The sequence below is a fragment of the Polyodon spathula genome, chromosome 4 (assembly GCF_017654505.1).
Source record: "Polyodon spathula isolate WHYD16114869_AA chromosome 4, ASM1765450v1, whole genome shotgun sequence".
NCBI lineage: Eukaryota > Metazoa > Chordata > Actinopteri > Acipenseriformes > Polyodontidae > Polyodon > Polyodon spathula.
In genome coordinates this window covers 48,569,938-48,586,085 of record NC_054537.1, presented here as the reverse complement: position 1 = coordinate 48,586,085, position 16,148 = coordinate 48,569,938, and the positions used below count along the sequence as shown (strand labels likewise).

General features: G+C 41.2%; 1 protein-coding gene across 1 annotated transcript in view; it reads left to right on the top strand.

Moving 5' to 3' along the window:
• The window catches only part of dnah5l (dynein, axonemal, heavy chain 5 like), a 300,816-nt gene that overhangs the window by 194,511 nt on the left and 90,157 nt on the right, over positions 1-16,148 (top strand). The window contains exon 60 of the mRNA XM_041248036.1: positions 15,382-15,549. Within this exon, the coding sequence (XP_041103970.1) occupies positions 15,382-15,549 (168 nt within the window). The remainder of the gene's footprint in view (positions 1-15,381; positions 15,550-16,148) is intronic.

Here is a 16,148-nt window from a genome sequence, read left to right as displayed (position 1 = left end):
ACTGTTGCAGCAGCAAAGGTCATTCAAAATGATCTAGACAAGATTCAGAACTGGGCAGACACATGGCAAATGACATTTAATAGAGAAAAGTGTAAGGTACTGCACGCAGGAAATAAAAATGTGCATTATAAATATCATATGGGAGATATAGAAATTGGAGAAGGAATCTATGAAAAAGACCTAGGAGTTTTTGTTGACTCAGAAATGTCTTCCTCTAGACAATGTGGGGAAGCTATAAAAAAGGCTAACAAGATGCTTGGATACATTGTGAAAAGTGTTGAATTTAAATCAAGGGAAGTAATGTTAAAACTGTACAATGCACTAGTAAGACCTCATCTTGAATATTGTGTTCAGTTCTGGTCACCTCGCTATAAAAAATATATTGCTGCTCTAGAAAGAGTGCAAAGAAGAGCGACCAGAATTATTCCGGGCTTAAAAGGCATGTCATATGCAGACAGGCTAAAAGAATTGAATCTGTTCAGTCTTGAACAAAGAAGACTACGTGGCGACCTAATTCAAGCATTCAAAATTCTAAAAGGTATTGACAATGTCGACCCAAGGGACTTTTTCAGCCTGAAAAAAGAAACAAGGACCAGGGGTCACAAATGGAGTTTAGAAAAAGGGGCATTCAGAACAGAAAATAGGAGACACTTTTTTACACAGAGAATTGTGAGGGTCTGGAATCAACTCCCCAATAATGTTGTTGAAGCTGACACCCTGGGATCCTTCAAGAAGCTGCTTGAAGAGATTTTGGGATCAATAAGCTACTAACAACCAAACGAGCAAGATGGGCCGAATGGCCTCCTCTCGTTTGTAAACTTTCTTATGTTCTTATGTTCTAACAAGGAAGCTTCTACCAGGGTAAAAATATTTAGTCAGGCAGTTGAATAGATGAAAAGGAAGAAAAAATGTGCTTTGTTATTTTACCTTGATAGTGAGGGGATGTGCTGATTTACCTAATTTAAGTTTGTGTTATGAATTGAAATAATTAACCAACCAAAATTAAACTCAAATAAAACATGTGTTCCACAGAGTAGATAAAGATTTCATTTTCTTTGGTTGTTATATTGTTGGTAGCTGATCAGTTAATTGAAGACCTGTCTGTTGCGGACGCCGCTCATTGTAGCTATGCTGTAGCTGTAGCTGTAGCGTCACCTCCCACAGAGCAAGGACCATCCACTTTTACTTAAAAAAAAAAAGAGATCAGAAACAGATGGCCCTGGCCTGGCCCTGCTTGAGGTGGCTCGTAAGGAGCATGACATTAAAATGAGAATCTATGCATTAAAAGAGAAGCTGAGATTTAAAATAGCTGCTTTAAAAGGGGAGAGAAGTAAGCAGTTTGACCATGTTTCAGTTGAACAGAATAATAATGAAGAAATTAGATTGTTTTATATAATATAATAATAAAAACTACAGTATTTCGTCTTCAATCATGCGATAGCAACCAGACGATATTCGTTACTCAAGCAGGGCATGGTTGTATCTTTCACTGTTCTTGCGTTAATTGCCTTAATTAAATGTATGTCTTTTCGAATGGCTATATATACAGATTCTTAAGCAATCTTAACTCAACTCAAATTCCAAACACTGAGCACCTGGTGTTTTTATGAAATCACATGACTTGAGCTCAGTGTTTTGTTATCCCAAGGAACAATCTACTCAAACAATCAACACCTATGTGCTCACTATTTAAAATGTAAATAACGTTATGTATGTGCCCAATGAGCTATTGATGTAAAACTTAGACTGCTGTGTTTTCATTGTGCATCGGTATATAAAAAATACCTTACTGCCTTCCTCACAAAACATCAATATATACATTATCTACAGAATTTACTTTGTTGTCTTTTTAAATTAATATGAAAGACAGGAAAACATAATTTATAAAGAAACAAAAATGCCTTGCATTGATCCTTGGGGAACCTCAAACAATTGCATTAGATTAGATTAATCTCCACTTTATTTCAAAGTTGTGTCAAGGTAAGAAGGATTCAATCGCAGCTTTTTTTGTTTAATAAGCAGAATACATAGAAAATGGTATTATTCATTCTTATCAAGGATATACCTAAATGTTCTTTTTATTTATGACGTGCTGTGTATTGACTGGACAGTAACATGTATCTCCTGGGCTATCTTACTAGACTGCTGTATTTGATGTAACACAGTCTGTTTGGTAACACAGTGAACACGTTGTCCACCCAAATGTACAAAAAAATAACTCTTAAATGCATCATCGGTAATGCACAAAACCATGCTGTTAATGATCACACAACATTTTAACTTTGCATTCTTATATCAGTTTGTATTTTTATTTTGAAAGAAATACACTGACGAGACAAATATGCAATGTTAATTTTCTGTAATTGAAAGTCAAGCAGGCATCAGAATTGTCTGTGAACAGTTAACGTTAAATTAAAGCTATCGACCATCTAAATTTAATGTACCATGGGAAGGTGCCTTCATAATTTAGCTATATAAGAATTATGTTTAAAAATATAAATTGATAACTGGTGAGACCTACAGTACATCTCAATTACAAAAAAAAAAATAAAAAATAGATACATCCCCTTTTTTGCACCGGAGTAAATGCTTAGTGAATATTGCACACTGTACTATGTGAACAAAACTACAATTACAATGGGAAGTGAGAAAGTGATGTGGTTATTTTTTTTTTATCTATACATTTTTTGTTTCAGTATGTTCCTTGGTACAGTACATTTTAAACAATATTTTACAGAAGACAAATGGAATTGGTGGCCATGGAATTATTGCATTGGTCTAGTAAATTAGATTCCCTGAGAATGATAATTAGATTAAATTTCAGACCAGGGTTAAGCCCAGTACTTTATACTGTACTGTAGCCCACTGCTCTGACTTTAATTAATGGTTTTGTTCACTGATACCTCTCGGTCTGATTCACACCCTGCTGGATATTTTTTTGTAAATGACCTCCAAACAGATTGGATTGAAGGGTGGACTAAGAAAAAGAAATTCAATTTCTTACTGAACCTACAAAGATGAAAGAGATTTTTCCACTTATTAGAATGAATGTGATGGAATCGGAACAGGCAGAAAAGAGCAAGAGAGGTCCATGGGTATACAATATACCCTATGTGAACTAGGTGAAACAGATGGGCACAGTGCATGGCAAACATGCTGTAACGTTATGCCTGTGGGGCCACAAGGCAACACCATGCCATTTTATCTGTAACTATAAAACACTCAATAGTAGAATATCTTTAATACTTAAATAAATTTATAAAGTCTTCCTAAGTGTCTTCAATAGGTCAAATTCTTATACCACAAGGTTTGATATGGTCTCCACTCCCAGGGGAAAATCTCTTAATCGTCCCATTACCAGAACGTTAGGTTATTACCATAACCCTGGTTCCCTGAAAAGAGAATGACAACCATTACTGAATGGGAAGAGCCTCTCTGACCGTCAATCTCTGAGCAAATATACAAAAGCTGCCCTATCAGGGCCCCTTTGTGAGGGAGAAGTCCCGCCACCTCCTGCAGAAGAGGGACGTCCTCACAGTAGCACATCGCCATTTTCTTTCGAAATCAGAGGCCAGCTGGGGACACGACCTCGAAGGGTAATGGTTGTCATTCTCTTTCAGGGAACCAGAGTTATGGTAATAACCTAACGTTCCCTTTCAATTTGAATGACAACCATTACCGAATGGGAAAGCTGTACCAAACCTGTCGTGGCTCCAGATTACTAAAGGTACAGCCTCACGGCGATAGCAATAGAGCCCACATGATGCCTAAGGGCATGCTGCCTGCAAAACTCTAGAGCCCTGAGAGGGCACAATGATATTGCTGCCAGGTATACCTTCAAATTGGAGGCTGATTTTCTTGCGTCAAACAGGTGTTGTAAGAAGGTTAATATCGTCTCTACCAGTCACTGGATCGTGACCTTCGGCAAGGCACCAGTCTTGGAAAACTTTCCATTTATACGAGTACTGGGCTCTAGTGCTCGGCGCCCTAACAGACTGTAGTGTTTCTACTACTGCATCTGGCAAACCTTGTCTGAATAGACGGCTCCGTGCAACGGCCAGACCCAGAGTTGGAGCTGGGCTGGGTTCGGGTGCCATAATAGCCCCTCCGCTTGGCTCAAGAGGTCCTTGCGCAGTGGGAGCTGCCACGGCTGATCCGACAACATGTCAGAGAGGAGAGCAAACAGGGGGCGTCTCGGCCATCTTGGTGCAACCAGCAGAACCTGTACTGTCCACCCTGATCCTCTCTAGTGTCAGGGGTATTAATGGTAGCGGAGGAAACGCATACAAGAGCCCCTGTGGCCAAGGCTGAGCCAGCATATCTACTCCCCGGGGACCGCTGTCTCTCTCCATGGAGAACCATAGGGGGCAATGAGTGGACTCGGCTGTGGCAAAGAGGTTGACTCGTGTCGGCCGAAACCTCTCCCAAATCTGCTCCACTACTTAAGGATGCAACCTCCACTCCGAGCTGTCTGGAGCTCCTCTGGACAGGAGGTCTGTTGCCTTGTTGTCCACACCGGGGAGGTGAACTGACCTGATGGAGCGCAAGTTTCTGTGCGTCCAGGACAGGAGTCTGTGCGCTGCGTGGTGAAGGCCCGGTGAGTGCAAGCCACCTTGGTGATTTATGTAGGCTGGCAAAAATGTAATAACGCCAGGCTCACTGCTTGCAGCTCTGGCGCATTAATGTGCGCTTGCTGCCAATGTCCCTTCCACTGACCTCTTATTCCTCTCCCGTTCCAGACCGCTCCCCAGCCCAGACTGGAGGCGTCTGTAGTGATCACTTCCTTTCTGTGAGGGGATCTAGCCAGTACCGATCTCAGACCAGGTGCACCTTGAGTATATTCACCCAGGCTTGAATTCTCAACAGTCCTTGTGAAAGGATTCTCGAGGCGGCTGCCATCAGCCCCAACAACCTTTGATATAGTTTGACCTGTAGGAGAGCGTCCTCTCTGAATAGGGAGAGTGGTCTCCAATGACTGAATCCTGTCTTCCAACAGTGAGGCAAGCATGCTCACAGAGTTCAGTTTGATCCCCAGGAACACTGTGGACTGAGACAGTACAAAGTTGCTCTTCTGTTGATATATTGAGAGCCCCAACTTCACCACATGATGTATGACCTGTTTTGTGTGCGCCTCTGCGCGTGCTTTTGAATGCACGCAAACCAACCAATTGTCCAGATAGTTTAGGATCCGAATACCCCGCAGCCTGAGTGGAGCCAGCGCTGTATCCATGCACTTGAAAATGTGCAGGGCGCCAGCTAGAGGCCAAATGACAGCACGCAGAATTTATACGCGTTGCCTTGAAAGGTGTCTTGCAGGTCAATCAATGTGAACCAGTCACCCGGTTGGATGGACTGGAGGATACTCTGTGCTGTCAACATGTTGAACTCTGTTTGAAGAACAAGTTGAGGACCATGAGGTCCATAATTGGTCTGAAACCACCATCCCTTTTGGGCACCAGGAAGTGCCTGGAGTAAAAGCCACTGAGGGCATCGCTTGGACTTACGAAGTGTACAGCGTTCTTTCTTCGAAGATCGCCCTCGCTGGTTCGACGGTGGTGAGGAGCACACTCTTGAAGGGTGGCGGACCTATGCGGAATTGTAAAGCGTATCCATGTCCCATTGTGGATAGCACCCAAGAGTACTTTTTAGCCACTGCCTGGAGCTCCCCCGTGTCAGCCTGTGTAACCCTCACCTGTAGCCTCTCTGCCAACTGATTCTGGTAGAGCACCAGTATGGCCATGGCATTTGCTGCTCGGGCTGACAGCACTGCCAATGCATAAGCTTTTTTGAGCATCTGTCATTCTGCAAGGCTTGGACGGACAGGTTGGGTCTTTATACCCCTTGGTGAAGGTGGAACCTTGCACCAAAACCGTGACCGTGTCCTCGATAGTTGGGAATGTGCCTAGGCCAGCTTCTTGGGCTCCTGCAGTAAGAAGCAGAGACTGTGCTTTTCTGGAGGCTGAGGGTGCAGACGCTGGGTTGCTCCAGGAGGAGCATAAAGGGAGGGCATGCTGTGGGTGCCCTTTCTGTTAGAGGAAGCGGTTCCCCTTTTCCTCTTGTTCTGCCGGCCAGGGAACGTCCATGGCTGCAGCTGCACTCTGTCTTAGGGCCCGGAACTCTTCCCTCTCCAACACGTATGGCAATGGCGTTACGGAGCCTCCCATCATGGCCTGCCCGATGAAGGCGGCTGGGTCCGAGATGTCTGATCTGGACGCGGACAAGGATAGCTCGCCTGGGCTAGGGGGTCAAGGCAGAGGAGATGGGGAATGAGACTGTGGGGGCTGGAGCTGCCCGGTGGTAGGGGGCAGCCTGCCCTGAGATTTCAATAGGATCTCCAGCATGGTCTGCTGAGACCTTACAGTCTCTGCCAGCTTCACGAAGCGCTGCTCAGCCAAGCTTGGGCCCCTTCGAGGCGACTGTGACTGTGACTGTGTCTTCGCCTGCGTGAAGAAGGGGAGCAGTGCCAGCGTGGCGACCACCTGTCCCCTGGTGAGCGTCACCCTCGAGTGGTACCGCCTCACCGGTGACCATCTTGCCTCCCTTGAGAGGTATCTGTGCCTCTGTACCAGTGGTGCGGTAGGAGAGGGTGACCCAGATGAGCGTGAGAGCTCCCTGGTCACTGTAGCAGGGGGTGTCCTGGATGGAGGCTCTTGGACCACTGATCTCATTCTCCCCTGGTTGGAGGAGAGAGACTCTGCTGGGGATAGGGCTGCTCTCCATCGCTTAGTTCTCCTCGAGAACTTCCGACATGGAGAGCAGTCCAGCTCACCTGCCAGTGCCTTGGCCGCGTTTTCTGGCCCTAGACACCTGGAGCACGATCGATGTTCGTCCTGCCTGGGCAGCTTAGCTGAGCACCAGTCACACTGGTGGAAGTCAGGTGAAGACCCAGTCGACTGCACTGACATGTTTGCAGTTGTTTTTTGGGTTTTTGGGTTTTTTTTTAAACTGCTGTGCTCAATGAGCAGGCTGCAGATGCATTTTTTTTTTTTTTTTTTTTTTTTTTAAAGATCAGTTGGTTGGTGCAGAGATCGACGTCGAGATGTACGCGGTCGGTGCCGAGTGGGTGGAGCCAAGTCGATTGGCGCAGATGTCGATGCTGACATGTAGTGTGGTCTGTGCCGGGCTGTAGACTGCCTCGAAGCTATTCCCAGGTGCCGAATCAATCGGAGCCGGAAACGGCGCCAAGAAAAGCGCTGTCGATGCCAAGACAGTCGATGCCAAATGGACCTGTTCCAAGGTCGGTGCCGATGGTAGGCATGGTCAGGACCGAACTGTAGGCGGCACTGAAGATGTTTACACTGGTACTGAGTCAATCAGGACCATGTAGGCGCTGTATTCTCAACTTCGCGATCGGCGGGAAAAACCGCAGTCGATGCCTTGGTATGCAGCTGATTCAATCGCAGTGGAGACCGAGGGCAAGCTCAGCCGTGCTAGGAAAGCCCGAGGATTGAGAGGGGCGCTAGGTCCGAGCTGTTTTTTTTTTTTTTTTTATTTGGTTGTTGTGGCCGATTAAATCTGCGTAGAGGACGCCGCCGCGGGGTCAAGCCCACAGGGTCTCCTTACAGCACCACAACAGCTCTCACACGGTGTAACAACTACATGAGGCCTCGTGTAGTGAAAAGAGCAATGGCCGCTCGCTAATCTCTTCAGAGGGACGAAACCAGCTCTAGCTAGAAAACTGACGCAAGAGTAAAGTAAGGGCACTCTTTTAGACAAGCTTGAGTTCAATTTTTACAATGAATGAATCTTTAATTTGCGGATAAATCCAAAAAAATAGCCAAATTCGGTACGTAAAAGCAACAGCAATGTACGACCTGTCTCAGAGAGATGAGAGAGAAAATGGCGATGTGCTACTGTGAGGACGTCCCTCTTCAGCAGGAGGTGGGCGGGACTTCCCCCTCACAGCAGGGCCCTGACAGGGATGCTTTTGTATGTTTGCTCAGATTGATGGTCAGAGAGGCTCTTCCCATTCGGTAATGGTTGTCATTCGAATTGAAAGCGAAATGAGTGTGTGCTGGTTGTACACGTAGAAGACAGTAACCTCATATAAAACTGAGAGCAGTACATGCATTATTACTAAATTTGAAGGAATAGAAATGCAGTGAAGTCAGAAAAAAGGTAAACGTCAGCAAGTGTAAGTAAAAATTGCAGAGGTAAAAGAAAGGTAGACTCCAGTTTAAAGAATAAGAAATAGATAACAGCAATTAGGAATAAGAAGAAAATTGGAGAAGGAAATGCGTGTTACAGGTGCACCCCACGTATAACGGACTGCAAGGGACTTATAAACAAAGTCTGCTGCCAACATAAGTACCTTAAATATTTACTTTCTAGACATTCAGTTCTAACGGGATCCGTTATAAATGGAGTGCACCTGATTTAATGATCACCTTAAATTTATTTATTTATTTATTTTGGTACAATGGTGTTATTTTTTTATATGTCATCAATTGTTGCTCAATTTCTTCCTTTCTTCATTTCTTGCTTTTATAGAACTGTCATTGTTGCATGCTATTTTTGATCACGTCAATTAGTGTAGTGAGACTAGAGCAGGTCTGAAGTGGAAGTGCTCACAGCGATGTTTATGTAAACACAGTTAGTGGTTTGGCAGTCAAACTTACCTGTTAGTTTGTAACTAAATACTTGGGAAGGTAGCACAGTGTAAATTATTACAGTACTCTCTCTTGGTCTTGTTCTTTTTGACAGTGGTAGTGCAAAAGTGTTTGTTTCTTATCGATATTCGTCTTTATTATCTGTGGTCTTTTCCCTTTATAAGTATCCTCTCAATGCATGTATCTCATCTTCATCATAGCAGATGGAGAGTTGGTGTTGTACAGTTTGCCATCTGAACACTGATAGAAAAGTTTTATTTAATGTATTCGTTTTCTAGTTTTATTTAAAACATTATTCTTTTTATTAACCCTGTAAAACCACGTATCTGTATCACACATTTTGTGTGTGTGTGTGTGTGTGTAGGGCGGAAGTTGCAACTAGGATCGTCATGGTGACAATCTGTAATTAACTAACAGTGGTGTGTTAAATAACTGAAACACCCCCAGTCAGAACAGCTCAGAAAGAACCCATAACAGCTCGGTTCCACTTTAGATTTCCCGCAGTCGATCATGGTGGTGCCTTATTACCACTGAGCCTAAGACCAAATCTTTTAAAAGGGACATATGCTGACAGGCTAAAAGAATTAAAAATTGAACATTATAAGAATCCGTGGCGACCTAATTCAAGCATTCAAAATTTGAAGGAGGACATGTCGATCAAGACTCTTGCAATACAAGACTGGTTGAAAATGTGCATGGAATGGGTTACCATACCTTTTAAAGGTGTCCACTTGTAATATGAGAATTGTGAATAGTCTGGAATTCAAATCAAGGTAAGTAATTTTGAAACTGTACCCTGCACTAGAAGACCTCATCAAGAAGCTGCTTGATGAGAAGTTCTGGTCACCTCGCTAACAAAAAAACGAACAAGATGGGCCGAATGGACTCCTCTCATTTGTAAACTTTCTCATGTTCTAATGCCCAAGACCTATGAATAAGTAAACTGCGTAATTTAGTAGAATTTGAATAATGTGAGTACTCTGTCATCTTAGATGCACGGTTGTAAGAACTAGGCTTTATTTTTGTTTTGAGATTTTCTCAGCTTTTAGATTGACACATCCTAGTTCTGAGAACAGTTCTGACAAACTTTTACAACGTACCTTGAACAAAGAAGACTACGTGGGTACCTAATTCAAGCCTTCAAACTTCTAAAAGGTATTGACAGTGTCGACCCAAGGGGACTTTTTCAGCCTGAAAAAAGAAACAAGGACCATGGGGTCACAAATGGAGTTTAGAAAAAGGGGCATTCAGAACAGAAAATAGGAGACACTTTTTTACACAGAGAATTGTGAGGGTCTGGAATCAACTCCCCAGTAATGTTGTTGAAGCTGACACCCTGGGATCCTTCAAGAAGCTGCTTGATGAGATTTTGGGATCAATAAGCTACTAACAACCAAACGAGCAAGATGGGCCGAATGGCCTCCTCTCGTTTGTAAACTTCTTATGTTCTTTCTTATGTTCTTATGTTCATGGAAAATGGGACATAGACAGTAAAACTACCCAAAAGTGGGACAAAAATCTAAACCTGTGGAGGATCAAGACTCTTGCAATACAAGACTGGTTGAAAATGTGCATGGAATGGGTTACCATACCTTTTAAATGTGTCCACTTGTAATATGGGAAACCAGCATGCTTCAACTCCAATGCTCATTCTTAGTGAACTCCTGATCTGACAGCATACATGTTGCTGTTTATTTCATTTTTAATTCCCTAAATGTTTCCAAATTCCAGTCCCCCTTATTTCTATGCGTTCTACTTTCACCTTAAACTGGTCAGGTTGAGAAATAAACTTTGAACCTGATCCTGCTTTAGTACAAAACTCACACTACATACTGTTTTTTATTATGGTAACATCTTAAATTGCCATGCCTACTTCTTTTGCTGAAGAGATATTACACCATGTAACAAATTATTATTTTTTTTGGTTCCTGGGTAGTAAGTGTTATTTCCTAATTGCTTATGCCTCAAAATTATAGAAAATGGCTATTATTCCCCACAAACTTTGCTTTTGTGACCAGGACAGTGATATTTTGAAATGTTCCTATTTTCCAGAACATTCCAGATAGATTCAGTGCTGAGTAAACTTGAAGTAACTTCCAGAACTTTCTAGAACTTTCCAGTAATATAAATAGTAGTATAAATACAGGGGCCTCAAGCCCACCAGTTCAGTTTAGTTCCAGCTGCCTAAGTGGATACATATCTGCATTTTTCTGAGATGGCAGCAAGAGGCTGCAATGGTGGCATTCCTGATGGGTCTCCAAGGCGGTTTTACTTGGTTTTACCTACCAAGTTTCCCTGCTATCTTTGCCCTTGGGACAGCAGGGACACCAAGACGCACTACCACAGGCGGGACTAGCCACAGCGGACAGAGTTCTCTGTGGGGAGGAACAACGTCAAGTGGGAGCCACTGGTGGACCCCCGGAAGGTGCTGAAGCCACCACTGCACATCAAATTGGGCCTTATGAAACAATTTGTCAGAGCTCTAGATAAGGAGTCAGCAGCCTTCAAGTACCTTCAAGACTTCTTCCCTAAGCTGTCTGAGGCAAAGGTCAAAGCCGGTGTCTTCGTCAGACCACAGATAAAGAAGATCCTGGAGTGCAAATGAATTCCACAAGAAGCTCACTAGTAAGGAGATAGCGGCTTGGAGCAGCTTTGTTGCAGTGGTTCTTGGCTTCTTGGGCAATCACAAGGCCGAAAACTATGTGGAGCTGGTTGAGACTCTGCTGAAGAACTACAGCACAAGGGGCTGTAGGATGTCCCTCAAAGTCGTCATCTTGAAAAATTCAAGGAGAACATGGGAGCATACTCGGAGGAGCAAAGCAAGCGCTTCCACCAGGATATACTGGACTTTGAATGCCGCTACCAAGGACAGTATAACGAGAATATGATGGGAGACTACATTTGGGGGCTGATTCGTGAGTGATTTACAGTATAATCGTAAATCCCGAAAAACTACTCACTTTTGTAGTCATTTTTGTATTACTTTAGTATAAATACATGTTAATTTGGATTCATATGTTGTTTTTTTCTGAGTTTATGTGAACGAAAAGACACAAATTCGCCCGTTTTCTCATTGGAAATAGGTAAATTTCAAAATATCACTGTCCTGGTCACAAAAGCAAAGTTTGTGGGGAATAATAGACATTTTCTATACTTTTGAGGCATAAGCAATTAGGAAATAACACTTACTACCCAGGAACAAAAATTGTGTTACATAGTGTTATCAGCTCATCATCTAACTAGGGAATCTGTTGCACAATTAAATCATCCTTAAACTCCTGCGGTAAAAAATGTTACCAAATATACGTTACCTGGGATAGATGTGGCTGCTAAAGGAGATACAACAGACAAAATAAATCTGTTTGTGTTGACTCCAAACTTTATTTAGGCACTCTACGATTTGACTGGTGAAAGATAACGTTGGTTTATTGGAGTCAACAAAGAACAATTTTTTTCAGCTTGGTACAATGACCTGTTCACTTCCTTTTTTGTTTAATTATTGAGCTTTTTGCTGCATTATAGCTCTTTGTTAAAATTATTTTCTTTATTTCAGGGCATTTTGTTAATGGCACATGTGCAACACACATCTTAAATGTGTTTTTATTTTTGTTTTTAAATGTCTTGACTGTAACGATTCATTTTAAGGAACATTTTTACATTTTTTTTACACAACAGTATTCGCACATGCTTGGTCACCATCACAACTGCTGTATGAATCGGGGGTTACCATAGTCTTCTGGTGTTAATTCAGCACCTCTGGACTTCAGTGCATTTGTGTTCAATCAAATAGGTATCATCCCTCTTGCGCTTCAGTTTAAAACACAAACTGTGTGACAGTGGTGATGTCGGACCGGAAGAAAACACACAGAACTGCGAGTGATATGTTAAATGCGTTTGCTTGTGCTGGTTTTTTGCAAAACAAATAAAATATTTAAACAAAAACAGCGGATGGCACTTGATGCCAAAATAAACAGACAAACAAAACAGTCTAACACTTAAACAAACAGTGTACTAACAAACAAACAAACACGGTGAGTTATTTACTTTAGTTTTTAATTTTATCCTCTCCACACCCGTTCTCCACTCACCGAACACACAACCCAGAGTGAGTGAAAACATGCTGCTTTATGCAGCTGTACCGAGACTTGATTGCTAATCAATCATTCAATTGGAGTCTCGGTACAACGGTACGTGAATTAAGTTAATGCAATTTCCCGTGCTCATATATTATTACATTTTACCTGCACGTGAAGTGCTGTGCAATCCTCGTGCCTAAATACAAATATACATTTTAAATCACTCGTGTTCATAACCCACATTATATCCCGTGTACCAACTATAATACACCAACATTAACACACTACATGCAACATAAAACACAAATAAATAGCCCAAGGGCAGGGCACTTTGCCACAATGTGATATGCCTTTTTTTCCCCTTTTACAGACTGACAGCATGTGTTGTGTATGGAATTGGTGCGACTTAACCATGCAAACTATATAATCATGTTAAACACTAATGTAGGGCACTTCAGATACGTAATAAAGACAATGTTAAAACAAGCTTTTGCATTAAGCCTTTTCTTAACCTAATGATTTACATAAAACAAGAACACACTGCAACAAGTACACCTCAGTAATAACTGTGGCGACTATTCTTTTCAGGAACTAAATAGGAAAAAGAAAACAACATAACAACTTCACACAAGGCTCCTTTGCTGGATGCCATTTTCAAATACCAACAGCAGAATACCGCCAATAGATGTCTGAAAGAATCCCACAGCATGAAGTGCATTTAACATTAATAACTGAATTCAAACTGACATGTTTACTTTATATTATTATTATTATTATTATTATTATTATTATTATTATTATTATTATTATATTTTATATATATTATTATTTTGATGTTTCCAGTACTTGAAAAAAGTTACAAAAGTTACAGATTTTGAAGGGGTCTAGACTTCCCTGTTTGTGTACTATGATACATATTCAAATCTGTAGACGTGCATTAAAACGTGAATTTGTATGATAATATATGTGATTTAAAAAAAAAAAAAAAAAAAAAATGTATAATCATTTTTAACATCAGGTACCCGTATCTGAATTTTCTACCCATATGTGTGTGTGTGTCTATATATATATATATATAGACACACACAATGCCTTGCAAAAGTATTCAGACCCCTGACCAATTCTCTCATATTACTGAATTACAAATGGTATATTGAAATTTCATTCTGTTTGATATTTTATTTTTAAACATTGAAACTCAGAATCAATTATTGTAAGGTGACATTGGTTTTATGTTGGGAAACATTTTTAAGAAAAATAAAAAACTGAAATATCTTGCTTGCATAAATATTCAACCCCTGTGCTGTGGAAGCTCCCAGTTTGCACCGATGAAAGAAATTGCCCTAACGAGGACACAATTACCTTACCATTGGCCTCCACCTGTGAACCATTAAAGTTGCTGTCACATTTTCTGGATAAAAACCCTACTGTTGAAGGATCATTGGGAAGGCTGTGAATCTTAAGGAAAATGAAGACCAAAGAGCATTCTACAGAAGTTAAAGATAAAGTAATACAAATGCATAGATTAGTGAAAGGGTACAAAATAATATCCAAGTGTTTGGATATCCCAGTGAGCACAGTTGGATCAATAATCAGGAAGTGGAAGCTGCATCATACTACCCAGGCACTACCAAGAAAAGGCCATCCCTCAAAACTCAGTGCTCAAACAAGAAGGAGACTTGTGAGAGAAGCCGCAGAGAGGCAAACAATCACTTTGAAGGAGCTACAGAGTTCAGTGGCTGGGAGTGGAGTAGTGGTGCACCAGTCAACCATATCAAGAGCTCTGCATAACACTGGCCTGTATGGGAGGGTGGCAAGAAAGAAGTCGTTACTCACAAAGTACCATCTGAAAACACATCTGGAGTTTGCGAGAAAGCATGAGAGTGACCCAGCTACGATGTGGGAAAAGGTTTTCTGGTCAGATGAGAGCAAGATAGAACTTTTTGGCCAAAACTCAAAGCGCTATGTGTGGCGCAAACCTAACACTGCCCATGCCTCAAGACACACCATCCCTACAGTGAAGTATGGTGGTGGCAGCATCATGCTGTGGGGATGCTTCTCATCAGCAGGGACTGGGCATCTTGTTACAATTGAAGGAAGAGTGGATGGAGCAAAATACAGGAAAATACTGCAAGAGAATCTGCTTCAGTCTGCTAAAAAACTGAAGCTTGGGAAGAAATTCACCTTTTAGCAGGACAATGTTATATATGTATATATATACATATATGTGTGTGTGTGTGTGTGTGTACAGTATATAAAAAGTGAAAGCCCTGAACAAAACCAAAAAACATTTATATATAACTCAAACAGCTAAAAATAAACACTGAAAAATGTAATAAATAAAAATAGAAAAACCTTAGAAGATAGAAGACCTAAATATTATGTACTGTATTTTCTTAAAATATTATAAATGACAACAAAAACTGTTCACTGAAATATTGTACATATTCGAGTACAGACATTTGTTATGGTGTAACTAACCAGGAACATATTATCGTTATTCTATGGGGAAATTTGCCTGTTGGAAATAAACAGATGTGGTAGAGCCAGAAACTGTTCAGATATGATACATTGAAAGTTATTTCCACTTTACTTGCTGGTTAAGAAATGTCATCCTGAGTAAAATGTATTTCTATTTCTGCTATCCTGTAAATTGAGTCTGTTATCTTTGGTTCTGTATTTACAACCCCTTTCAGGACACTATCACAGAAGAGGTAGTTGAATTGCTGACACCTTACTTGGATATGGAAGACTACAACCTGGAAACAGCCAAGAAAGTGTGTGGAAATGTGGCAGGGCTGTGCTCCTGGACTCAAGCAATGGCATGTTTCTTCGACATTAATAAAGAAGTCCTTCCACTCAAGGTATGACAGGGGGTCTGATTAACATGAAATAATCACACATGTGATTATCTCATGATAAAACCTCTCTAACTACTATCTTCACTTAGAACAGACACTTTTGTCTGTGTAACGATAACATTTCCACAACGTGAGAGACACACAGTTTAACTGTTTGAACTAAGTGTAACAAAAAATGAACAAGCAATTGAATCTCATTATTGAACAAGTGTCAATTAGGAAGAAATGGCTTAGTGGCACAAACAACTCATTGAATCAAGTATTGAATCTGTAAGAAAATAATCCAGTTTCTCGTGCCTAATGGCACTCGAAACAGTGAATTATTTGTACAGATTCAACACTTAGCGTTGCTTATCCATTACTTAGTCACACACCCAGGAGATGTCATAATGTTTTATGCAACGTTTTAAGTCAAAAACATGCAGGTAGTTTTTATAATATTATTTAACTATTTGCTTCATTTTTTCAATGTATGTTAACAGAACCTTTACCCGGCTTATACTCAATATTTCTTGTTCACCTACATTATACAGGACCAATAAAAATAATATTGGAGTATAAAATAGATGAGACATTGTTATACTAAAACTAATCTCTGAAAA